The sequence below is a fragment of the Ursus americanus genome, chromosome X (genome assembly GCF_024610735.1).
Source record: "Ursus americanus isolate L20-20 chromosome X, mUrsAme1.1.p, whole genome shotgun sequence".
In the NCBI taxonomy this organism is placed as follows: domain Eukaryota; kingdom Metazoa; phylum Chordata; class Mammalia; order Carnivora; family Ursidae; genus Ursus; species Ursus americanus.
Genome location: NC_142164.1, coordinates 1232579 through 1258015, shown reverse-complemented (window position 1 = coordinate 1258015; position 25437 = coordinate 1232579). Strand labels below are relative to the sequence as shown.

General features: G+C 59.0%; 1 protein-coding gene across 9 annotated transcripts; it reads right to left on the bottom strand.

Moving 5' to 3' along the window:
* Positions 1-1146: 1146 nt before the first annotated feature.
* On the bottom strand, positions 1147-24498 carry HCFC1 (host cell factor C1). Of its 9 annotated transcripts, XM_087859995.1 has the most exons (27): positions 23908-24498; positions 17785-17933; positions 17446-17606; positions 16615-16823; positions 15587-15671; positions 14979-15085; positions 13611-13790; positions 13450-13508; positions 13149-13242; positions 12697-12857; positions 11963-12160; positions 11354-11578; positions 11107-11211; positions 10635-10854; positions 10209-10351; positions 9921-10059; positions 9519-9739; positions 7334-8864; positions 6879-7042; positions 5775-6351; positions 5028-5351; positions 4676-4803; positions 4462-4599; positions 3939-4124; positions 3040-3340; positions 2444-2507; positions 1147-2206 (listed from the first exon to the last, which is right to left on the bottom strand). In XM_087859995.1, the coding sequence occupies exons 1-27, from the start codon at positions 24098-24100 to the stop codon at positions 2167-2169; spliced, it is 6102 nt and encodes a 2033-aa protein (XP_087716121.1). In that variant the 5' UTR covers positions 24101-24498; the 3' UTR covers positions 1147-2166. The 9 variants fall into 9 exon arrangements, with proteins under 9 accessions (XP_087716121.1, XP_087716113.1, XP_087716114.1 ...); XM_087859987.1 differs by having other exon boundaries at positions 13149-13508; XM_087859988.1 differs by having other exon boundaries at positions 5028-5348; positions 13149-13508.
* Between the last annotated feature and the right edge of the window lie 939 nt (positions 24499-25437).

Here is a 25437-nt window from a genome sequence, read left to right as displayed (position 1 = left end):
GTGTCATACCTCCAGCCTCCTCCCTGGGAGCCCTGGACACAGTAAGAGAGCAGGTGGTTATTTCAAAAAAAGTCTTTTAATTGTTCAAAATAGCACAAAACGACATCGCACTATGGTAATATTGAGTCACGGGGGTTACTCTACAATAGATGAACGGGTGTACTGTTCTCAGAAACGAGAGAAATCAAAGGGCGCTCAGGAGAAGGGACAGGGAAAACAATGGGACCAGGCGAGTGGGCTCCAAGGTGACTGACTAAACGTGACATTTTCCACAGCGAAGTATACTATAATACAATAAACCAGAGGCCGCAGAAGGTGCGGGCCAGTGGCAGGGGTCTGCGGAGGTTGGGCCCCTCACTGCAGCTCATCTCCAGGGCAGAGATGGGGGATCTGAAAAGACTGGCTGCTCGCTTTAAATCCTTCTGCACAACCTGCTGGCAAGCCTTGCTCAGTGCCTAAAGCTTGGGTGTGGGGCAGAAAGCTGTCTCAGGAGCCACATTAAGAAGAGCCCTAAGCCTCCCAAGTTCGGCCCTGGGAGGATGGCCATGGCCCTGCAAATTCATAGAACTGGTGACTGGTGTTGTTAGCCTGCTTCTTCCCCACGGTCTCTCCTGGGTGACACCACACATAGGCTCTCCCAGGCTGCTCTTTGAGACTGAGTTGCCCTCCATCTCCTCCCCCCGCCCCTTCTGACCACTTTGCCTGGAGGAGTGGCCGCAGGAAGCAGCAGTTAACGGTGGTAGACATTCTAAGCCAGTTTGCCAAGGAGGGAGCCTGGGGGCTGGGGAGGCGGGGGTGGGAGGTGGGCAAGAGGGGGTGGGGGGGATGTTGAGAGCACTGTGAACCCAGGACCTGCATCTCCTCAGAAACCTGACTTTAGGCTCCAGCAGACTCTCAAGCTCAATCCTACAGGTGCAGAGCAATCACCCATGGGGAGTGAGGTTTGACAGCTCACCCCTCCTTTGTCCCAGAGGCCTGGGGACAAGCAAAGAGGCAGACGGCAGGGGCCAGCAAGAGGAAATTGAGCCAGGCAGCCAACACCAGGCCCGCAGGGGAGATTCCATGCCTTTCCTGTGCCAGCTGCCCCCAGCTTTTCTTCCAGAAAGATCCCTGCCAAGGCTTAGCCAAGGAGAAAAAAAGTAAAAGTTAAAAAAAAAAAAAAAAGAAAAGAAAAGAAAAAGATACACATTCTGTACACAGCTAACAACAACAACAACAACAACAACAAAAAAAGGGACAAAACCCCACACGCTAAGGCTAAAATTACAATAAAAATGTTAACTTCATCAATTCCAACTTAAAAAAAATACAACAAATGCAGCAGTTGGTGGTGTGGCCCCTAGCCCCGACCCAGGGGCCAAAGCCGGGCTCGGTGGGGGCTACTCTACGCCCCGCTGAGAGTCAGGAGATTTGCACGGAACACTGCTCAGGCCACCATGGGCTCATTCTTCCCCCTTTCTTTCTCTTTCTTGTTACTTTCTAGCTCTCTAATTGGGAAAGAAGAGGGAAGGGGCAAGGGGCGGGATATGCGAAGGCCGCGGAGATGGGGTTGGACAAAGCTGCAGCCTGGGGCCGTGAAGTGGCGGGATATGCGAACGTAACAAAGGAAAATGGAACCCGATGGACATCTAGCGAGCGGGCGCCCTGCCAATCTTCTGGGAGCAGATGCAGGGGAGGGGGCCTGGGGGGGGGGCGCCTTTCTTCTGCTTCCATGCCGCGGCCCCTCCCACCCTCGGCTGCCTGCTCAGAAGCAAGGTGACAGACTGCAAAGGCGCGTGGCTGCTGGAGGTGCGTGCACTCCGTTCTCTGCGTCTCGTCTGCTTCGTCTGAAGTGTCTGTCAAGCTTCCTCGAGGGCCGCAGAGTTCTGGGCTTGCTCGGCTCCCAGTGGAGGGCACTGGTAGGGAGAAGAGGAGAGGAAGGCACACTTGTCTCACTTGCTCACTGCTCTTCCAGATCTGCGTTCTGCTTCCTCCCACGGCAATGGTAAAATGTGCTTTTTCGAGATTATTTTAAAAACAGAGAGGGGAGAGAATGAGTGGTGGCCAGGGGCTCCTGAGGGTGAAGTGTGAGCGCCGGGTGGGTAGGATGGGTGGGCCCTGGCAGGCGGCGTTCCTGAAGCAGAAGGGGGGGTCTGGCGAAGAATCCAGGTGCAGGGGAGCTGCCTCTCACTGACCATCTGCCTTAGATTTCTTTGGAGCGGATTTCCTTCGAAGGCAAGAAAAAGGAAAGAGAAAGCGTCAGCGTGGGCCCCGACAATGCTGGGAAACCACAGGCGGACCTCGCTGCGGGCCTCCGGCCGGCACTTCACACAAGCTCACACCCTGTGAGCAGCCCCCACCGATGCTTTGAAAGAGACAAGCTATACTATTTCTACCGCTGCTTCCTCCCAGTAGCCGTCTACCCCCAGCCTTAGAAGGTTCCAGAAAGGGGCTTCCTGCTTACATTTCCGGAGAGGACATGGGCCGCTTGCTGGCTGGCTTGGCGCCAGAGCTGTCTTTACTGGTTTCTGAAAGGAAAGACAGAGTGGTAAGCAGCTCGGCAAGGTGGGAGGGCAGGCCAACCTCAGCCACACAGCAGCCCACACAGGCCAAGAGAACAAGAGTGGAGAGGACAGAGGCCCCTGCCACACCCTACGGAAGCCTGCGGAGAGTGACGGCCTCTCCAGTGTGTGCCATCTCCTGCGGTCGCCCCAGGCCCAGGTTAGAGGCCCTCACTGTTCTCCCTGGTTGGCCTCATGGCAACTGGCGCGAAGCCGGACAGGGCATTCTGGGGCATCCATTCCCCACCATGCCCCCTGGACTTGGGCCTTACCCTGTACCTCAAGTTCTTACAGTTCCCCATCTCACCTCAAACACCCCTGGAAAGCTTTCCCCGAACCCACAGATGAGGTGAGGTGTCCCCACGAGACCCATCCATAGCACCCACCCTAGGTCATCTCCCTCAGCTCCCTCAACTGTAAAGCTCTGAAGTCCAGCTTGGAGTTGGGTCACTCCACCTCACGTGATGCTTGCCCAAGGAGCCTCCCAAACGACACCCACCTTGCAACCACCTCACTTGGGTGGCCGGGCCATAGCCCTTCTCATTGCGGGCGGCAATGCGGAAGATGATGGCGGGCTTGGTGGTGTAGTCGATGTGGGCGTTGGAGAGGCTGGAGGACTGCACCAGGCAGGAGGGGCTGGGCCCACAATACACCCGCATGAAGGCCAGCTGGGCCGGGGTGGAACTCTTCGGCTCGCCACCGGCCTGCGAGCTCTGGATGGCCAGGTACACCGAGTACTCGATGATCTTGCCGGAGGTCACAGACGGTGGCTCCCAGGTGAGGTGAGCACCATCTGGACTCTAGAACCAAGGGACCAGAGGTCAAGCCATGCTGTCTGTGGCCTTTGTGACTATCTCACTCTGCCTGTCCAGGAACAGAGGAGCGAGAACACTTCGCAACTCCCAGAACCGACTGCCCGCACCTCACCCCTCTTCCTGACACAACAGAGCTATTTCATAGCAGATGCAAGGAGCTCTGAGAACATGGCCCCGCCTGCCCCGACCCGGAAGGCCGCCTGACGGAAACGATGAAATAACATGAACAGGGACTCAAAGCACAGCCTCCCTTCACCTGCTCTGCCACCGACTGTGGGACTTGGCACTTAGCCTCTTGGTGCCTCAGTTTCCTCATCAGATCCCAGACCTCCTCAGGATGTTGAAGGATTGGATAAAAAAGCATGTTGAACGTGGCAGGTTAACAGACCCTCACTGAACACTAGCTGCCATGTCAGAGAGGGGGAGGATGAAGACGGGGAGGGGAAGGACCAGTTGCTGGGGTGACAGGACCAGAAGCTGCACCCCAGACCTGGCCCGGCACAGAAGGGAGCTCCCAGTGTATGGACTCAGGCTAGGCCTGCTCTACTCCAGCTGGGCACAGGGTCACCCCACGGCAACTCACTTTGCTTATTTTAATGGCACAGGGGGCCCCTGGGAAACCAGGCAGACATGTCTTAAAAGCTGAGATCTCGCTGAAGGGCCCCCGGCCGCAGGCGTTGATCCCAGCAACTCGGAACTTATAGGCTGTGCCCGGCTGCAGCTCTTGCTTCTTCAGCTGGTTGTAGTCAGGGACGGTGCCCGAGTCATCCTGGGGAAAGAGGCCGGAAGAACAGGGAGAGAGAAAAAGGGGACCTAAACCCCACTGTTGAGAGCAGCTCTGGGGTCGGGCTCCAGGACTAGCAGAGCAGTCTCCCATCCTGGGGACAGGGCCGAAGGGCAGCGCCGGCAAGAGGGGACTGACACTGGGCTTCTTTGTGGCTTCGAGGGCCACAGGAAAAGGAAGTATGTTGAGAAGGCTCTACACGTGGCTGTCCTCAAGATGGAGAGTACCCCCTGCGGAGCTTCAGAAGTTCCCCCGAGCCCCAATACCTGCCTCATGGCCAGGGTCCACCCACCCGAGGGCACTGGCTCCCAGAAAAACTTACATCAGAAGGAACAGCATCATCTGGTGGCAGGAAATAGTGTGTCACCATTACATTGGTACCCTTAATAACCCCCACATCAAACCACTGGTTCTCCTTCTTCACAGGCGCTTTGCTGGGCGGGGGCGGTAGGTCTGGCTTCTGGAAGATGGGAAGGAAAAATCAAACTCTCAGCTTCTGGGGCCCAGAGGCAGCATCCCTTGAAACCCCATCATACCAGACTCACCACACCCAGGGACTCGATGCCATTGGCCACTTCAGTCAGGGTAGCTGCAGCCTGCAGCTTTGCAGGGCTAGCTACCACCACCGGCTGGGGGGCCACAAATGTGTTGGATGGAGCCAGGCCTGTGAGGAAGACAGACATCAGTAGGAGCGGCCCCAGAGACCCGGCTTCTATGTGGGGAGCTCTTCCCTTGAGCCAGACCGCACTGGTCATCTCTGCGTGGAATGGCCCAAATGCTCGCCCCCCAGACCTTCTCTCCCCAGTCAGCACAGCTCCCGGGGCGCGGGGGGTGGGGGGGGCAGTGCCGCAGGAGAGGTGCACGTGGCCGGGGGCCCCTCCCGCTTACTCTCGGTGGCTGTGGAGGGCAGCAGGGCCACGGTGCTGGGGACGGCCGCGGCCAGCTCATTGAGGCAGTTGCTCTCGATGGTCGGGTCGTTGAGGCTGTCGGCAGGGGCCAGGGCCTCGGTGGGGAGGTGGTGGTGCTGCTGCTGGGCCTGTGCCTCCTGCAGCTGCTGCTGCTGCTGCACCAGGGCCGCCAGCTCCTGCTGCGTCAGCACGATGGGGATGGTGGTGGCCTGGCCCTCCTGGCCCTCAGCCGACAGGTGGCCCAGCTCCGCCTGCGTCACAGCCGCTGCTGCCTCGGACGTGTCCATGGGCTCCCCGGTGCCTGCTCCAGGGGGTGGGGAAAGAGACGCTACTCAAAAGGAGTGCCAGCCGGGCCGGCCCAGCTCCGCTCCCCACCACCCAGCCTGGAGTCCCCTAGGGGCAGCTGTGATGGCTATGGGCCTCACTTCCCGGCCCACCTGTACCCTGCCCTCCCCGTACCAAGGGGTCTGCCTACTTCTTGGGTGCTAAGTCCAGCCCACCCACTGGGCCCGCCCTCCTATTCACATCTGACTCGTGCCACACTGGCAGGGAGCAGGCCTCCTCTTCTCGGGCTGCCGTCACTGCAGCCACCCAGTCAGGGCTGTCAGTGAGAGGCTCCGGGGCCCCGTGTCCCTGGCTCCTCCCGAGGGGCCCACTTGCCCCTCAGGGCTCCTATCCGGCCTGGATGGAAGACGCTGAAGCAAGCCGCGCCCCCGCCAGCACCTACCCATGACGGCCTGCTGCGCGGCCTGGAGCACCGCCTGGATGGCCAGAGCCTGAGCCTCCTCCGTGGCTGCGGCCTGGGCAGCCGCTTCGGCAGCCGCAGTCACCGCCAGCTCCTCAGGGGTGAGCCCCGTCACCATGAGGGTGGTGGTGCCCGCCTGGGCCTCCGCCATCAGCTCTTGGGGAAGGGACAACTGGTCTACTTCAGACTGTGTGGGCGGGGGCGGCTGGACCACCACAGTGGCCACCACAGCTGAGCTGGCAGGCTCCTGCCCCGAAGACGGGTCCCCTGTATTGCTCAGATCCACGGCGGCTTGGAGCTCAGGGGTCTGGGAGGCTGACAGGACCTCGGCGGACTCCCCCATCAGGGGTGCGGAGGCGGGCTGCAGGAGTTGCCGTGGCGGCAGCTGCTGGCGAGGCCCTGGCGAGGCCTGGAGTTCCTCTGGGGGCTGCAGGATGTCAACAGCAGAGAAGGGCATGTCAGAAGTTTCTGTGTTGGCTATGGTCACTGTTATCGTGGCCGGGATGGGGACTTCGGTGGTCAGAGCCCCTGGGGTAGCCTCAGTCATTGATGAGATTTTCTAGAAAGGGAGAGAAGCCCCCGTCAGAGGGGAGGAGAGAGCGGCTAGAATCAGGCAGCCTTCATCTTTCTCTGGAGACCTGGATTTTCACTCTCCATGGCCAGCATCACCCCATCTAATGGGGGAGAGGCAGCAGGTGACTGAGCAATGGGGGGGAGGGGGTGCAGCAAGACGGGAGACCCTTGGGCCCTGCTGGGATTTTCACCTATCCTCAGAGAGGCATCCTGGTCTAACCAAAGGGGCACTCCGACTCCTGCCATGTCACTCTTACAGGTTACAGCCAAACGACAAGCCATGGGAAACTGCTACAAAAATCAAAGCGTCTCCGAGACGCTGGGGCCTGGGAGACCACTGCCTTCTGCCCTATGATGCCCCAGATTGCGCTTCTACGGTCAGGTCTGGAAGAGGGACAAAGAGCAGCCCTGTGTCTGGTGTGAGAGTGACACCTGGTGTCCAAGTCTGGAACAGCACACGCCGAAAGTGGGCAGCAGAGAGGAGGCACGGGGGGATCCTCCTGGGGCTCTTACCGGCACCGAGGGGCCTGGGACCGGTGTGGACTGTGTCACAGTGGTCACAGCCCGTGTCAGTGTGGAGGACACGGTCGTTGTAACGGCACTGGAGCTGGTGATGTTCACGCTGTCACCCTGGGTGCTCTCCACCTCTCCCTGGTCACTGGCAGCTGGTGGGGGATCTGTGGGGGGGGGGGCGAGCAGAGAAAAGGATGACAAGTACTAGGCCAGCAGGGACCTGTGTGTGCACGTGGCGGACAGCGGCGCAGGGCAGCAGGAGCCCCAGAGCCTCTAGCTGGCTTTGCCCCCAGGGAACAGTCTCCTGGAGTACCCCAACCCCTGCTGGGACATTGAGCCCCAAGAAATCTAACTACTGGCCTCTGGCTAGGTGGATCTTTTAGCCACCACTCCCCTCAGCCTTTGAGCCCTGGGCTCCGGGAGATAACTAATGCCAGGCCGGTGTCTTCACTCACCTTGGTTCGAGCTCATGTTGGAGGTGACGGTGGTGGCCGTGTGTGTGGTGCCGGTCTCGTGCGTCTCACAGGGGGGGTTGGAGCAGACCCTCTGTGTCGGGAAAGGAGCCAGCAACGAAGCACCAGCCTGGGGGGTGACGGTGGCCGGTGCTGCCACCTCCAAGCCGGACTCTAGGGTCCTGTGGGAGGGAACTGTATCGGGGAGCAGGGAACCCACACTGACTGACATGGTGGTACCAGTGGAAGTGGTCTGGTGTGTCTCACAGGGGCGGCCGGCAGGGGGCTGCTGCCCACCCTCGGGCTGGCCCGCACCCCCACTGGAGGTGGCTGTGGTGGGTGTGTGGGTGGTGCCCGTCTCGTGGGTCTCGCAGGGCGGGTTGGAGCAGACCCGCTGGGTGCTGCCTGCATTCGAGGTAGTGGCGGTGTTGGTGGTGCCTGTCTCGTGGGTCTCGCAGGGCGGGTTGGAGCAGACTTGGGTTACGGTGGCCGAGGGGCACAGCAGCGCCTCCAGGGCTGTCACAGTCACGGTGGTGCCAGGTGAGCTCTCGTATGTGGGCGTGGGGGTCCCCCGTGCCTCGCTGGGCTCCCCGGCACCCATGGCGGAGCGGACCGTGGTGGGGGTGTTGGTTGTGTGGGTGTGATGGGCCTCCAGCTGGCGCCCCATGGACACCAGCGGACTCAGGCCAGCCACGGGGCCGTCCTTGCCTCCGGGGACGCCGGGTCTGACCTGGCCACTCACAGGAGCCAGCTGCATGAATGTGGTGCTGCGGCTGCCGGCCTCCACTGCCAGGCCCGGCCCAAGGAGCGGGCCAGCCGAGCACGGGGCCGCTCCAGTGGCCATCACAGTCATAGTGGTGCTGGTCACGCTGGTCTGGCGGGTTTGGCACAAGGGCTTGACGGAACCCTGGGCTCCCTCCGATGCCCCAGCAGCCACACTGACCCGGATCACGGCGGGAGTGGTGCCGGCCACGCAGGCACGCCGGGCATCTCGCTGCTGGCCGGCGCCGATGCTGGACATGGCAGTGGTGGCGGTGCTGGTGGTGCCGGTCTCGTGGGTCTCGCAGGGCGGGTTGGAGCAGCTGTGCTGCCCGGCCATGTTGGACGTGGCGGTGGTGGCTGTGTTGGTGGTGCCTGTCTCGTGGGTCTCACAGGGTGGATTGGAGCAGACGCGAACCACGCTGCCATTCTGCTGCCCTACCGTTGAGGTCACGAGAGAAGCAGCTGCCTCTTGTCTGTCACAGACGAACTGCACTTGGGTGGGCTGGGGCTGCCCCCCGAGGTTAGCCACAACAGTGGTGGTGGCCGTGTTGGTGGTGCCCGTCTCGTGCGTCTCACAGGGTGGGTTGGAGCACACCAGTGTCACGGTGCCCGGCTGCACCTCACCCTGGCCCGAGTCAGCAATGGTGACTGTGGCCGTGGGCTGCTCTGTAGTAGGCGAGGCCAGAATGGAGACGGGGAGGTCATGCACAGGCTGGGCCTCGACGCCACTGGGTGCCGTGATGAGAGTCACCTGGGTAGGCTGGGAGACAGGCTAGAGAAGATGACAGACGAGAAGGGTTACTTCTGTAACTTCCTGCCTGTCTGTCCCTCCTGCCATCCTATTGTGTCACCCATGCTGGTGGGGACCACCCACTCAGCTCCTCAAGTGAGAATCCTGGTACACCCAGGACCTGCTCTCCCTCTGACCCCCAGACACCGACTTGCTCAGGGACCAGGGAAGAGGCACAGCTTCACCTCAAAGGCCGTGGGGACTGGGAAGGGGCTGTAGGGTCGGGTCAGAGGCTGGGGCCAGCCCTTGGTCAGGGAGGGAGCCCCGCTGACCCTGCACCACACAAAGGCCAGCAACAGATGCTTCGCTACTTCCACGAATTCAGCTTAAGGTGTGCAAGAAGAGAAACTGCTGCATCTTCTACGTTGTAAGAGAAAACGTCTGCCCAGCGTTCAAAAACTAGAACTGCCTAAGACCTAACGTCTTGACACAACAGACTGTCGGACGGTGACCAAGAATCACAGTGGTATAGCAGGGAAGCGCCCCCTTCTCCCCCTGGCCACGCGGGTGAGGAAAAGAGGGCCTGGCATGTGGCCCCAAGATGAAAAGCAGAAGCCTCAGGCTGTGGCTCACCCACGCACACACGGAGTCCCGGACATGCGCCCACCCACCCCTGCGCTCTCCCAGCTGTCTCACCTGCATGGTGATGGTGGGGGTGGTGAGCCCGCCAGCCGCCGTCAGCGTGGTCTGTGCAGCTGACACGGTGATGGCAGTGGGGTTGATCACTTGGCTTGAGAGGGTGGCGATGGTGCCCAAAGTGGTGATGGGTGTGGCCAGGGAGGCGCTGGTACTGTGGCCCCCAGCTCCAGCAAGGCTGGTGGAAACGGTGCCTGTCACTGTGCCGAGGGTTGTGACGCCTGGAGGGGGAGGGGGCAGGGGCGGGGTAAGGGACGCGGCTGGGGCCTTTCCCCTGCCAGCAGCTTTTCCCTTGCTGGGGCCAGGACATGGGGAGCTCTGGAGCACACCCCAGGGGAACAGAAGGCTGGGAGCGGGCACCGGAGCCCATGGAAAGGCGGGCCCAGCATCTAGGCTACACACCTGTGGTGCCCTTCACAACCAACGTGGTGACAGCTGGCTTGACGGCAGAGACAGTGACAGGAGTGACCAGGCGGACACCCCCCATGGGCACGGTGCGGAGGATGGTGCCCGGCTGTCCGGGGGCCCCCTTTAGCACCACCTGGAATGCCAGAGGAAAGCACCCCCATGTCACTCCAAGGTTGCCCAGACCCTGTGCCACCCCCTTCCGGGCCCCTCGGGAGGACACGCGTGGCCTGCTAGTGTTCCGTGCTGGACGCTGGGGTGAGGGGGGAGCCAGGCACGCCTCACCTGAGTCACTCCTTGCTGCCCGTGGCCAGTGGCGATTTTAGGGACAGCTGTAATGATTTTGGCAGGTGCTCCAGTTCCCGAAGTCATCACCTTGGTGGTGATAATGGTGATGGGGGACTTGATGCCAGGACTGCTGCTCACGCCTGGGCAGGAGAGGGGCAGCTTGGCCTCAGGGGCTCCTGTCAGTGCCCCTTGCCCATTTCCCTTGCGCCCTCTTGCAAGTAGTTCCTCCCACCCACCACCCCTTGATTCATACCAAGTACCAATGATAGCCACACCCCTGCCACCTCTCTACAAACGTGAAACAAAAGGCAAGGAGAGGAGGAGAGAGGAAAAGCAGAACAAAACCAAGAGCTCATCACAGCCCAGCCTCTGCCCACCCATGCGGCATTAACCTCCTGACACGGCTCCTCGTCCATGCCCTACCTGTGGCGCCAGCCTGCGTGATGATGGCCGACATGGGGATGGTCTTGATGATGGTGGTCGTGCCAGGCTTGGTGGTGCTCGGGGACACGCTGCTGATGCCCAGGATGGTGGGCTTAGTCCCAGCCCCGCTGGCCTGCGTGGTAGTGATGATGGTGGTGGGTTTGCCATCTGCTGAGGTCACTAGCTTCAGGATGGTCCCGGCCGGTAGGGGCCCTTTGGTCTGCAAGAGCAAAACAGGTAGAGGGCAAGGTGAATTGGCATCAGTGCCAGAATGGAATGTCTGACGCCAAGTCTGCTCTGGCCACTCTCTACTGGTGGCCCGAGCAGCTCAGGGAATGTTCTGAAGACTGGGAGAGACGGGACCAAGCCACAGGACTCTCTGTGCCACACGTGCTTGAGAGATCTTCTCTAAGCAGGGACGCGAGCCCAATGTCCCCTCACTTGTGTCAGAGTCTGGGGCCCACAAGCTCACCTGGATAATCTGAGTCACTGGGCCCGTAGATGCCTGGCCTGTGACTGCCGAAGTCTGAACCGGTTTGGTCTGAACCACTGACATCACTTTGCCCAGGTTGGAAATCTAAGAAGGAAAGGATGGAGCAAGGAGTGATCTGGAAACCAGTTGAAAGCATGGCTTGGATTGGGGCTCTCCTGGCACAGACCCAGGGCAGCGCCACAACCTGGTAGCTGTCACATGCAGCAGCGTGGCGCCTGTCACTCACCAGAGCACTGCCTCCTGGGACAGAGATGGGGCTCTTCACCAGGGTGATGGTCTTGGTGACTCCACCCACCACCGTGGTCACCACCTGGGCTTGCTGGGCCACTGTCACAGTCCCGGACTTGTGGACTGTGATGATGGGGCGGGTGGATGTGTTGGCAGCAGAGGAGACTGACGTCCCCACCTGGGCAGCTGCAGTCTTCAGCATTCGAGTGGCTGGGTTGCTCACCTTGAAGGGGCAGAGACGAGCCAATGAGCGGGACAGAGAGTCTGAGCCCCCACCCAGAATGTCCTGGCAGGCCCACGGCTCCCACCCCCACCTGCTTGCTCTCCTACCTCCCCCCACCAACCCACCCGCAGAACGGCTCAGTTTGGTTTACCTTTCCTTTAGTGAAGCAAGGGAGGACACTGACAGACCGCACACTTAGCCTAAGGCTGTCACGGCCCCAAATGTAACCGCTTGTTCCACAGCCCACGGCAAGCAGCAGTTACGGGCCAGCAGCCCTGCAGGTTGCTCCAAAGCCCGGAAGGAGTGACCACTGTCTTATCACAGTGCCCAGAAGGCCCCCACCCCCAGGATGCTGGTTCAGAATCAGGCCCGAGGAATGCTCACCATGACTGGCGAGGAGGCCACCTTTACAGTAGCTGGGAGGGTGGTGGTACCAGGTGTCACGGCCACGGTTTTGACGATGGTGGTGCCTGCTGGGACACTCAGCACTGTGGGCGCCGAGGAAGGAGGGATCTTCTGTGTGGCGGCAGCTGCGGCCGCCAGGGCGGCCATGCCGCTCATCTGTGGGCTGCTGCCAATCACCTGCGGTGGGCACAGGGAGCATGAGCCCAGACAGCGCAGCACTGAGGCCACCTAGCCCCCTGCTCCAGAGACTTCAGCAGAACTCAGCAAGCAGCTCAGCCCTGCCCAGGGAGCCTCCCCTCCTGGCCCAGCATTCCTCCCGGCAGCATCTCTCAGCTCCAGCCTGGCCTTCCTGCCACCGGCCAGGGGCAGGAACCCAGCAGCAAGTGTCTGCCAAAAGCTCAAGATCTTTTCTAAAGACCACGGAGTCAGATACAGCTCTCTCTTCCTGGCCCTGGGTCAAACCCCAGCTGGCTAGATTCTCCCCTCAGGCTTCCAAACAAGAAAGTTCACATTTAAGATACCCTTCTGTGAATTAGATTCAGACAACAGGAAGGTCCTTCTGAGGCATTAACTTATTAATTTTTATTAACTCAGTAATGACAGGTTCCCTCCTTAGTGCTTCACAGCTGAGAAAAGCCCGGGCTGGGTGCAGTTTAAGCCCAGTTGGCACCATTGATTGCCAGGAAGTCCCGCCCTACCCAATGGCCCCTCACCGTCCCCTGGGCACTCTGCGTTGGCACAACCATTCGCACGCCTGCAGGAAGGGAGGTCACGGTGACGGGGGCTTTCCCAGCCTGGCTGGCAGGTCGCATGGTGACCAATGGGGTTCCTGTTGTCGCCTGAGGACCGGTGACTTTGAGAACAGCGGGAACACCTGGCGAGGGAAGTAGGTGGCCATCAGCAGAGTCCCAGGCCTCTGCTGTGTTCAGTGTGCAAACATGAAGTGCTTCCATGCCCCGCTTGTGCGTCACATCTGGTCCTTCCAGACAACCTCAGGGACTGTCGCCACGGGCACGACTGAGCTTTCTCCCAGCCCCAGCACTCAGCGGCCGAGCCAGTGCTAATGACCGTCAGTCGTGCTGTCTTCAACAGCCCTCACTCAGGCACACCATCTCCTGGTGGGCTAGCCCCTACCCTCAGGTAAAGTGCCAGGCCCCCAGCTCACCTTGAGTCCTGGCTGCAGTGGGCACGGAAATCGAGCTGCCAGGCACTGTCGGCAAGACCTGGATGGTGGTGGTGGTCGGGGGCGCAGTGGCAGCCTGGGGCAGGAGCGTGATGCCTACTTGGGTCAGCGGCTGCACAGCAGGTGCGGCTGCTGCTGGGGCAGGGCTCTTGGGAGGGTTGGCAGGCACAGACGGGACTGGATTGGGTGTGGGGGAGGTGGCAGTAGCAGCCGTGGCAGGAATGTCATATTTCTGGAGCTGCAGAAGGTAACTGTCGGCTGTCGCCACTGCCCCCCAGCTCACCTCCAGGGAGTTGGTGTTGGCTCGTACCAGCTGTACCCGGGCCGGGGGTGGTGGCTTTTCTGTAAGAGAGCACAGCCGGTGAGAAGGAGTCAAGGCATAAGGCCCCACCCTGGGGCTCAGCTGCACTGTGGTGGCCTATGGCCCCTATCTGGCTGCCTTACCTGTCTCCAGGTACCAGAGGTCCTTGCAGCAGACCTGGTTGTTCCAGGCCTTTCGGTAGCCGTCACGCCCACTCCATATGTATAGGCGGGTATTGATGGCCACGGCGCAGTGGCCAGCTCGGGCCCGAGGAATATTGTCCTCCAGCGTGTCCATCAGGATGGTCTCCCAGGCCATGGTATCTGGGGAGGGTGGGAAGGGGAGGTCAGCAAGGGGGCAGAAGAACCCACAACCCCCAGTGGCCCTTTGGCCTTTTGCTGTCAGGGATGGGGAATTAAAAACAGGAAGTCATCAAAGATTATTGAATTAAAAACAAACAAATGAAAAATAACTCAGTATGGCAAAAGACCATGAAAGATAAAATTATAAACCACAGGCTACACACTGGGAAAACTATTTGAAACGCATAGCCAAAAGTTTCACTTCTCACACATCAAAGAACACAAGAGCCTACAGAAAGAGATGGACAAAGAGGAACGCAAGTTACGGAAAAGGCGACAGAAGGATCTAAGGAGAAATACATACCCTCACTCAAAATAAGAGAAACGCAAACTGATACCATAAGGCGCCTGGCAGCAGTTTGATTCCCGTGCCTGTCGCAGCCGGGGCTCCATGTGAGCCGGGGTAGGGGGGGTTGGGGGGCGGGCCCGGGGTGGGGGGGGGGAGCAGGGAGAGTCAATCACCTATCGGACTCAGTGAAGGGCCATGTGCCAGCACTGCCGGGGGCACCTACGTGGGTACAGCCCCTGTGCAGGACGGGCCTTGGCAACGGCCTTCGACAGTGACTCTACCTCTAGGTCTTTACCCTTCAGATGCACTTGCACGTAGGCGAGAACAGTGCAAGGATACTCACGGAGCAGCGTCTGTGCAAGTTTCAACACCTTGATAGCAATTCAAAAGAATGAGGCCGCTCGCCGTGCGGGGATGGGATGGGATGGTCTCCAAGACAGAGTAAACCGAAAAGGCCAGACAGCGGCGTGGCGCTGCGGAGAGCAGGCTGCCGTTGTGTGTGTTTGTTTATAAAGGAACCTCAAACAATGCTTGTAGATGTCGAAAAGTCCCTGCGGGGCAGATGACAAGCCACCAACATGGCTGCCTCTGCAGAATGGGAGGCGGGAGGGAGGCTCTGCACGGTTAAGCTTTTGTACTTTCAGATGTCGGGCCATGTGTAGGAAAAGAGCCTATTCAAACAATGAAAGCGAGGAGCATCCCTCAGAGTGCTCTGACCAGTGGCTACTTCTTGTGGATTCCAGAGGCACGGGCCACAGAAGCAGCTTCGCTCCCTGCACACCCCACAGAGCTCTCGGGACTGCGGAGGGCCAGCCTCCTGCAGCCCTCCGCAGGCCACTCTGAGCCCGAGGAGGCCATACCCAGGTTGAGACAAGCCAGTGTGTTGGTACACTTCCACTCCTTCTCGTGTGTGGCCACTTTGACGTCATCCATGACGAGAGGCACCCAGCCACCAAACACGTACATTCTGGGACGGGGGAGGGAAGAGTAGGAGAGGGTTGTAGAGGAGGTGCCAAGCTAGAGGCCACCTCTTCCATCCAGAAAGTTCTAACCACGCTTGGTCCTCCAGCTCTCCCCAGGAGAGTCACCAGGGATGCAGGAAAGCTCTTGATGCAGCCCTCTCCTTGGTGGCTCAGCCCTCACAAGAACTGTGTCACCTCCACCACGTGGCACCGTTACTTAGCTCATCTAAAGCTCACCTCAGTCCCCATCGCTCTCATATGCACTTTGGGACCTTGGCGTTGACAAACACACCCAGCTGCTTGTGGAGAGTATCTAGAACAGTCTGCGCCCCTCTACCCCGAGTCTGTCTCGGTCTCCTGGGGTCGTAATAGAAAGCCGGGGCTGCAGAAGGCCAGCCCAGCCAGAAAGAGGCCTCCTCAGGCCTTAAGAATTGCAGGAACAAAACTGAGAGCCTTTGGGGGCAGGGGTGGGCTAGGAAGAGAAAAAGCCATGGCCAGCTACTCACTTGTTTCCTATGGTCGTGGCTGAGTGAAGACTTCGAGGAAGAGGTGCCACCCCGCTGAGACTGGGCTTATTCCACGTCAGAGTCTCTGTGCAGAGCAATGGAGAAGGGAGGGTCACCTCCACTAGGTCAGACACGGGGACTCTGCCCCAGAGGATAGTCCCCAGACGCAGGGAAGGCTCTAAGAGGTGGGTGCCCACCGAGTCCAAGAATTCCATGCCTGGCCTCCCTACAGCCCACAAGAGGCCCTCTGGTCAGCAGGTGCCGGCATTTCCCAAGCTCGAGTTCAGTATCCTGGCAAGTCCATCTCTTCCGACGCTTACTGAGCATCTGCTGTGAGCCAGCACTGCTCTCAGGGCTTCGGGTAGGAGCGGAAAGTGCGTCCTCAAAGGCACTGCACTTCATGCCCTGCTCGCCAAGAAATGCGTTCACCCCCATACTACCTCCGCTGTCGACGGACCGAGCGCTGGGAAGCGCGGTGTTGCTAGGAATTTCGCTCATGGGAAATGGTTTCCTTTGCGTGCTAACACTGATCTACAGGACAACGTAACTCTGCAGCCATCTCCTCCCCTCGGCCTTCCTTCATGCCAAAAACCTGACCTTGTTCCAACCACTCCTGACACCAGGCTGGGTACAAGCCCAAGTAGCCCCTGGCGGTCTCATGGTCTCTCAACATCCCGTTTGACTGAGAGACCAAGGTGCGTCACTCCCATTACAGTCTGATCACTGACGAATAGACAGGGACAAATGATACTTCATCTAGCCAATTCCATCCTAGAATGGCCTTTACCCCCTCCCCTCATCCTCCTCTGAGAGAGCAGACCAACTCAGCTAACTGAGCCTTGCTCTTTCTTAAAAACAATGCCACAAACTCAGGGCAAAGAGCACAGCTGCCAACAGGGTCCTGCTCTCACATGCCACAACGAGGAGAAGCTAAGCGACACGCTCACCCCATCTCCCCACCCCATGCCAGCCACCCCATAGACTAGCTTCGCACCAAGGCTGCTGGAATAGCTGCACCCACGTCTTACCAATGTCCAGGGTCCAGAGGTCCCCCAGTCTGCAGCCACTCATCCCTCCATAGATCACCAGCTTGGACTTCTTATTGTCTTTCTCAGTGTAGACCACAGCAGTATGTGACTCCCGGGGTGGAGGCAGGACGCCGTAAGTGATGGGGATGTCCCAGGCTACCACTCCAGAGCCCGGCCGCAATTCCAGGATGTATAAGTCATTCAGGTACCTGGAGAAAAAAAGGTCAGTTATGGCAAGCCCTGACACCACGCACCAGAGGCCTCACCAGCTTCTTGGGGTGGAAAGCCAACTCCTTGGGAGACAGAGGGGGCTAAGTCTACATGAACTCCAAGTTCTTCTACCCCTGGCCCTGAGAAGGGGCTGCCAGAAGCTCCCAAGGATGAGTGTGAGTCCAAGAGGAGCAGTAGGATAGGGGGTGCTGGGTTGCCTCACACACAAAACTGGGCACCATAGTAGGGCCTCCTGGGGTAAAAGGGGGTGCCGGTTTGGGACTACCTTCAGACTTCAGAAAGGCACCTGGCCACCAACCTTAGAAAATACCATCGCTAAGTCTGCAGGCAGCAAAGACTAGGAAGGAAAGCGTTGGCTCTAACTTGGTCTGAGGAACAGGGACCAGCTGAAGGCACGAAGGGTTTCTACCTCCTGGCCCAGCCCTCCTGCCATGCCACCTCCTCTGAGTTAGAGACCTTAGAGCCAGAAAGCTCTTTACAGGGCATCTAACATCACCCTCTCATTTCCCAGAATAAAGAGACTTGACACGGTGGGGTTGGCTGGTATGTGGCTAAGCACGCCCACCCTCATGATTCCACATGAAGAGGACAAAGCCTCACCTTGGAATGTTGTTCTTGGGGTCCTCGCTATCGTTGGCCAGACCCCCAAACAGGTAGCATTTGTTGCCCACAAGGGAGAAGCTGTGCCCAAGCCGAGGACATGGAGGGGGCCCATTTTTGGGCGTCTTTGCTTTGAGTCTCTTCCATTCCCACCGGCTTGCCTGCAAAATCAAGACTCAGGGATTGAATCAGGGATGAGCTGGTCACCGTCAGGGCCTGGGCCATTTGTCATGGAGGGAGGAGCTGGTCAGGGGGCAGGCAGGCACCTGAATGAAGTAGGAAGGTCCTGGGCAGCCTCCCCTCCCCCCTAAACACTGGGAGCACACTGTGGGCCATTACCTGGAGCTCGTAGAGGTCGTTGCTGTATTTCCCATACTCCACCATCCCACCAAACACCAGCAGGCGAGTCCCATCACACACAAAGCCATAGGCTGCACAGCCGGGGGGAATGTCCCCTCTCACGGCTGGGATGAACCACTGGTTAGTTGCTGGGGAACGAAAGGAAGCAGAAGTCAGAACACCTCAGGAAGTCTTAAGATTTCCCCACTCCTCTTACTCCCCAAATCCAGCAGCCTGCAAAACGTGGTCTGAGAAAGGAGGGGCCAGCCCTCCATTCAAGCCATCTTCTAAGCCCCTTGACCTCAGAGGTCACCTTGAAACGGCCTGCAATCACCCGGCTTCTCATCAAGGTCTTCTTAATGAGCTGGAAGTCACTAACCAAGATAACTCATTAGCTTTTGGGAATGTGGCTACTGACTTTCTTCCCCTATCGCTCACTGGGTCCAACACTGGAAAGAAATGTTTAACACCCAAAATACCCTCTCAGTGGCCCTGTGTACCTCTTCCTGGGGGCGCAGGGCTACACCTCTAAGTGGCTCAAAGAGTGACTGTGGCCAGTCAGTGCCCTCCCTCCCTATAGGTGCTGGTGGCAGGAGGTGGGCAGGTGAGGGAGGCCAATCACCGCAGCCCACCTGCTGGCTGAGGAGAGCCGGGGAGACAAGAATCAATCTCTGCTGGCGTCTCCTAGGTGATGGTCCACACCACCCACCTTTCCTCTCATGTCACACCCATACGGATCTAGAACATTCCTGAAAGCCAGAAGTGGTGGCTGCAAAAGCTTTCCCCAAATCCATCACCTCTAAGTGGGGGTGGGGTGGGGAGGCCACCACCAAAGAAGAGGGTGAATGAGGAGCCCTCCTTTGCTCCACCCAGCACCCTGCTCTTCCCCTTACTTCAGGCTTGCGTCCAGGGTTCAGCTCCCCGTACACCTGCCATGCCAGGGCCTCCCAGAAAAGTCAGGGCACACATCCTCCTCTTTTGAGGGATCCTTTTCATTACACATTATTTAAAGGACTGTCCCTAGGGGCGCCTGGGTAGCACAGTCGTTAAGTGTCTGCCTTTGGCTCAGGGCGTGATCCCAGCGTTCTGGGATCGAGCCCCACATCAGGCTCCTCCGCTATGAGCCTGCTTCTTCCTCTCCCACTCCCCTGCTTGTGTTCCCTCTCTCGCTGGCTGTCTCTCTCTGTCAAATAAATAAAATCTTAATAAAATAAAATAAAATAAAATAAAATAAAATAAAATAAAAGGACTGTCCCTAAACAACACACCACTCTCTCTCCAAAAACCTCAAACCGGGCGCCAGACGCAAATCTGATTCCACGCCCCTAAACTGCTTTTGGTCAAATGTGACTGACTTGAGACTGAGACACCCGGTGGGTGGGCAAGGGACCTGAGCATGAAAGGAGCAGCCCTGGAGTCCAAAGGGGGGTTAGGATCGTCCTGTGGGGAGGGCCTTGGGAGGCCCCACCCGCTCAACTGCTGCTCAGCCTTTGTGGATAGGCACGTCCTTGGTCACTGATAATCTCTCCTGCACCTACATACACGTCAGCCAAAAGGCCTGCCCTCATCCAAAAGCACACTGTACCTCCTGAGCGAGTTACTGCCTTCCCTGGGGTAAAAGTGCCCCTGTCGCTCACTGCTACCCAAACTCTACAGGTCAGTTTGGAACAGGCTGCTGATCCTCCCCCGCCCCACCTACCCCTCCTCCACGGTTCAGTGGAGTTGCTGGGACTCCAGGAGGCCCAGGAACAACCCTCCTCCTCCGCTCCCTCCCCCTGCCTGCCACTTTCCTGGCCAAGGTGCAGGACGCCTGCACCCAGACCCTGGGTCCCAGCTCACTGCCTCACTGTCATCCCTACTGCAAAAAACCAACCAAGAACGGCAGCAGCTTTCTCCGTCGAGGTAAACCACCACGCACACATGGGAAGAGACGGGGTTCCATCCGAGTTACGGAGATAAAAGCGGAAAGAAGCCTTGGAGGCTGCCTCGGCCAAGCCCCCTCAGCTGATAAAGGAACAGAGCCCAGGAGGGGAAGTGACTAACTTAGACCTGAGGTCACGGAGCAAAACAGACACAGACAAGAACCTCGTCACCAACTTAAAAGTAATCACTAGGTAACCCCCCCATCCCAAGGGCCCCACCGGCCACCCTCACTCACCTGAGTACCCTCATGGCTGCTGCACATAGCTATGGGGCCATTATGGGGCCGGCAGTCAGGGCTGTGGCAAAACTACATGGCAAACGGGATCGACCCACAGCTTTCCCATCACGCTCTAATCACGGGCCCAGCTGGCCAGGCTGGAAGTGACCTGTGACGTCCCAAGAGCTCACGATCGCCAGCTCATTTAAGAGGAGCTGATCTTGTTCTAGAACACTCGGGGCAGGAGCCCTCCACACCGCTGTCGAGAGTAGTCTGTCAGGCAGCACCGTTTCTGGTATGAAGCCACAGCCCCAGTTCTGCCCGTGAGATGGCACAGCCAGCGTCTCAAACACACCAGCTGCTCTCAGTTGCCCTGTAATCATATGTAATCCCTAGCTCATCGAGCAGAGCATCTTGTAACCCAACCTCTGGATCCCGCATTCTCCATTCGCTCTGGCTTGTCGGTGCGCTCCACTGGGAGGGGGTTTAAGGAGAGGAGGCCACCTGCACACGGGACCCTTCATGGGATGACCAGAAACATGACTCCATCTTCTCTCCCCTCGGCAAGCCTGAAACCACAGCTGCCCCACCCCTTTCCACACTCGCCAACTCCATCTGCAGTCACTCCTGTCAACCTCTATGCATCGCCCCCTAGAGACGATACCACACAGTTGGGGAGACAGGCCACCGGTGGCCTTTCTGTTCACTCTGTCATGTCAGGGCGCTTCCTGTGTGGCAGACGCAATGCCAAGCGCCGGGAGGCACAGAGAAGACCGCTCTCATCCGCCAACTCCCAGTCAACCACTCACGATGAGAAGAGCGGCCCAGGACACGTCTGCAGCGTGCCTGAGCCTTGGGAGCACAGAACAGGGCAACCTGGCAGAGAGGGCTTTTCAGAAAAGGTGAATTTGAAGCCAGGCCTTGAAGGGTGAACAGGATTTCCTGACAAATGAAACTAACAGGGCCAATCAGGAAGTGACTGCAAGAGCCAAGTTAGAAGAGAGGAGGTCTCAGAATGGAGGGGGAACAGATTTGAGAGGAGCCTAACTTAGCAGCCAATTAACTACAGGGACAGAGGCACAGGAAGGTGTTTCCAAGGCGGTAGCCTGCGCCCGTTAACTGAAGGAAGAGACGACCCAGCCGTGTCCAGGAAGATCGGTACTCCAAGCGCTCCCACGTGACCCTACCACCAGCTGGCAGGGTGACCCTAGACCTGTCACTTCCCCTCTCGGACCCCAATTTCCTCATGGGCAAAAGCAAGGAAGTTCCACTAGATGTTTTCCAAGGCTCCTTGCAGCCGTAACAGTCACCAGACGTTAAAGAACCACTGAGGCAGACCGGCCCTGGGCAACTGGTTTGCTGACAAGCCACACACCCTCCCCTTGCCAGGGCACACCCCACCTTCAGTACCACATCCTCTCCATAATCCACTTTGCTACTGGGAGATAAAATTTCCTAAGGCCAAGGACAGCAGCTACCCTAAGACCTCCCAAAGGCCAGTCAAGTGTCCCACAGCTGCTGTGATAGCTGTCGCCAAAGAGGAAGAACACACACCCTTCAAATGTCACCCCCAGATCACTGAGCTAACCAAGACAGCAAGTGCTCACACACTCCCCGAACGCACCCCCTGGAACGCACCCCCTGGAGCCGTTTATCTTAGCAACAGGGAAAGCTTCCGGCCAGATCAGCTCTCTCATCCCACAGAAGGAAAAGTGCAAGAGAAGAGGCATAAGGAGGATATGCTCTGACCTGATTTAAAACAAAACAACGGTAAGCAGAAGGGCAGCTGTTGAGGCAACAGCTAAGGCTCACAGGCACCTGCGTCTGTGCCCCCACTGGTAGCAGAGGGGCAACACTAAGCCCCATCTCTCCCGAGGAGAACGCAAGAACCTCGCAGCTACGAGAACCATGAGCAGCCACCAAATGCAGGACAAATTCCTGCTCCGTGCAAATAATGAGTAAACACTTGGTGAGCAACGGGGAGTTGAGTCTGCTGGTGGCTCTCCTGAGAAGTCGCCTGAGGAGTTGACTAGCGCAGTTGCCAAACTGCTAACCTGGAGGGATCCAGGGCTGCAGCCCTTTAGAAGGCTGGCTAGCCTCTATTACACGACATACCCTTGCAGATGAGGAATGAATGCATGCCAAAGTGGCTAATTCATTTTAATAAACTAATGAATATGCAGAAGCCCCTGGAAGCAGTGGACTTTAGAGCTGATGATAATTAGGCCCCTGTCCTACTTTCTAAAATTGTATTTCCCTGTTAAGGAGCCTGCTCCAGGCCTTATGAGAATTTAGAAGGTTCTGCTCAGGGCAGTGGCCTCTCTAAAAACAGCCCTGCCCCGCAGCCTTACCTTACTGAGCTAACTGCCGCCACCGCAGCTGTCTGAGCTGGCACAGAGCACCACCAACCAGCCCAGCCTCGCTGGAGGCAACAGGTGCTGAGACCCGGAGCGCAAAGGGTCACCAGAAACCCCCCAGCCTTTGAAAGTCAACTTGGTGGGGCAACAACCCTACAGGGAGCAGACAAAGCTGCACTCTCCACCTCAGGGGAGGGAGAGGGGAGCACCGAACCCTCACCCCACTAACCACCTTCTCCCTTGGGCGCCAGGTCCCCACCCCAGAGCAACCTCAAAGCTGGGAGGATGTGCCCAGATTCAAGGACCTGGTATTGCCAGAGCCCTGGGAAAGAATGGACCGAGAGCAAATGGACTCTGCTAGATTTGATGCCACGGCGAAGAGCTGGAAAACAGCTCCTGGCCACTACCAACCCGAACGCATCCCCCTGCTGCAGAGGGGAACTTCCTAAAAGACCACTGACAGGTGTGTGGGTGTGTGTGCGCACGCAGCCAGCGTGTGCTTTCCCCCCCTCCAGGGTGTCTTAGTCTCTCAGGCTCTCCCCAAGAGGAGTGCACGCAGGCCCACTGGCCTCAGGGAGAATGCCTAGCCCCTCCTTCCCAGCAAGGCGAGGTGCTGTGGGCCAATGTCCCTTCAACAGGCAGCAACACGGTGTGCAAAGCAGGCCAAAGAGGGCACTATGGGCAAGAGGCCGCAGGAGGATGCAGCCCAGTCCGAGAGCTAGCAAGGACGCTAGCCAAGGAGCGCGCAGCGCACCGCATCTGTTTCCGGAGGAATCATACTCCTCCCAATCAACACCCTGGGTTTGGGGGATGTATGAAAATGGGCAGCTAACATCGACCTCACAGGAGGAGGAGAGGTAAGGGCCCACCTGGCCCACTACGGATCACTGGATTTCACCTCCTACACTGGAGGGCCCTAGATCAAGAAAAAAAGCAACCTGAAAAGAAAAACACTACACAAGTAAATGGCGAAAGGGGGAGACAGCAATGCCGCCCCATCTGGGAGTGACCAAGGCTACTGCACGACCTCCGAGATGGTTACCCAGCAGGGCACACAACGCCCCCAGGTCGGGATTAGAGTGCTCCACTCTGCCCCTCATCCGTAATCTAGAAGCTGTCATTTCTCCCGAATAAGCATCAAAGATGAAGAAGAGCTGAGCAGGCGCAGGAGGAGGGAGGAAGGGGGTGGGACTCTGCCTGCGCCAAAGGGACGCATCCGCCAGCCCGCCCGCCCGCCCGCCCGGCGGGGTAACGGTGTGTGTCTGAAGTCAACGCCGGCGACGCCCCCGCCCCCTCACCAACCGGACTACAGAATTTCTCTCGGATAATGAAAAGCACTCCTCAAATACAGGAGAGCCGAGGGGGAGGGGCAGTGGAAGAACCTGGAGAGAGAAGGAAAAAGCTGAGACGCCAGGCTGAGCAAAGGGTCGCGGAACAGAGGAGAGAGCCGATCAGTGCGAAGGGAGAGGGAGAAAGGGAGGAGGGAGAGAAGGCAAGAGGGGAGGGGATGAGAAAGGAGGAGAGGGAGGGGGAGAGGAGGGAGGGGAGGAGGAGGAGAGGGAGGGAGAGGGAGGAGATGGAGGGAGGGAGGGAAAGATCCCAGGACCCAGCGGGCTTTGCACTCACCCGTGTTGTACACGTGCAGTTCGTCCACTATCCCCTCGTTGCCGCCGCCAAACACCACGATGAGTTCCTTGATGGCCACGGCTCGGTGGCCGTGGCGGGGCCGGGGCACTGGACCCGACCAGCCCACCACTCGCTTCCAGCGAGGCTGCAGGAGCACCGCTGGCGAGTTGGCGGGCGACACGGCCGAAGCCATAGTTCCCGGAAAGGCCGCGGTGGGAAAAAGTCACCAAGCGGGAAGGGAGCCCCCCAATTCCTCTCACACACACCCCTTTTCGTCTAAGGTAGCTCTCACGGAGAAGCGGTTCCTCACACAGCGGTGGACGGCTCCATGGAGGCCGCCATCTTAACTACCCTCCTTCCCTTCGGTTCTTCCCCTTCTTCTAGCTCACCCCGTCTCTTCAAGAGCCTCCCGGAACTTTCGAGCGCCTAGCCCCGAGAAGCTGGAGGCCGCCAAGTCCCGCCGCCCTGACTACTCGCTCGGGCGCTCCCGCTTACAAGCTCGGGCGGGAGGCCCTGGGAGCCGCCATCTTGAGCCGCCTCTCTCTCCTCCCTTCCTCAGTCGTAGCCCTCCCCCGCCGGAAATGGCGGAGCCCCGGCCCGGTTCCCACACCCCCCAAGTCCCCTGCACTGGCCGGCTTCCGGGGCGGGTGGAAAGGAGCCACAAGCACCGCGGTTGTCCCAGCCCCGCCGGCGCTCACACCACAATTGTGGGAGCCGCCATCTTGAGACCGTCCCGCTTCCCCGCCCAGCGCTTAGTGCAGCCGCCGCTCCCGAAACAGCCTCGACACTCCTAAGGGACAGAGGCGCGCCGGAGGCCAGTGGAACGAACTCGAATTCTCGGGGGCTGCTCGGAGACTCGCGCCGTACAGCTCGTGAGGTCTCGAACCTCTCTCCCGAGTCCGCCTCTGCTGCTCAGACTGCGCCTGCCGCCCTGGGAGCCGCCATCTTGAGACTAACTCCCCCTTCCCCCCTATTCTCTTCCTCCTGGGTCAGTTCTTCCACTGCAAACCAAAGGCGAGGCAGCGTCCGATCCTCGCTTCCCTCCTTATGACTCCTTCCCACAGGAGCCGCTCCAAAGAGCCAGAGTTAGGCCCCGAAGTGGCAACTGTACGGCAGGAGAAGCGGTAACGGCAGGGCGCTCATGCCTCCTCCCTGGGAGCCGCCATCTTGTGTGAAGAAGTAACAACTAAACATGGCGGCAGCGGCGGTCGGGCGAGGGGGCGGAGTCGGGCGACGTCACTGTCTCCCCCCCCATTACCACCCCCGCCCTCGCACGGCTTCTCCGTGAGCGGAGGCCTCTTAAAGGACCCCCGCGCTTCCCCGCGGCGAGGGTCCAGGTCCGCCGCGCGCTAAGCTTGGGCTCAGGCAGCTCTCGGGTTAGGCGCAGGCGCGCCCAGCCCCGCGGCCCAACCCCCCCATTGCGCCCTCACGCCTCCGCCCTGGGAGCCGCCATCTTGCCACTTCCCCTCGCCCGGCCGTCCACGGGCGTCAATAGCGACTTTCAGCACAAAACAAAGATGGCGGTTGAGG

What these genes read in the sequence shown, in the direction of transcription:
- HCFC1 (XM_087859987.1), bottom strand. Translation starts at nt 24,100, where the DNA reads ATGGCTTCGGCCGTGTCGCCCGCCAACTCGCCAGCGGTGCTCCTGCAG. An exon ending in ACTGCACGTGTACAACACGG is followed by an intron (nt 17,934 to 23,907) that starts GTGAGTGCAAAG and finishes TTCGTTCCCCAG; the next exon opens with CAACTAACCAGTGGTTCATC. An exon ending in CCCTGGGTGTGGTGAGTCTG is followed by an intron (nt 4,600 to 4,675) that starts GTATGATGGGGT and finishes CCCATCTTCCAG; the next exon opens with AAGCCAGACCTACCGCCCCC.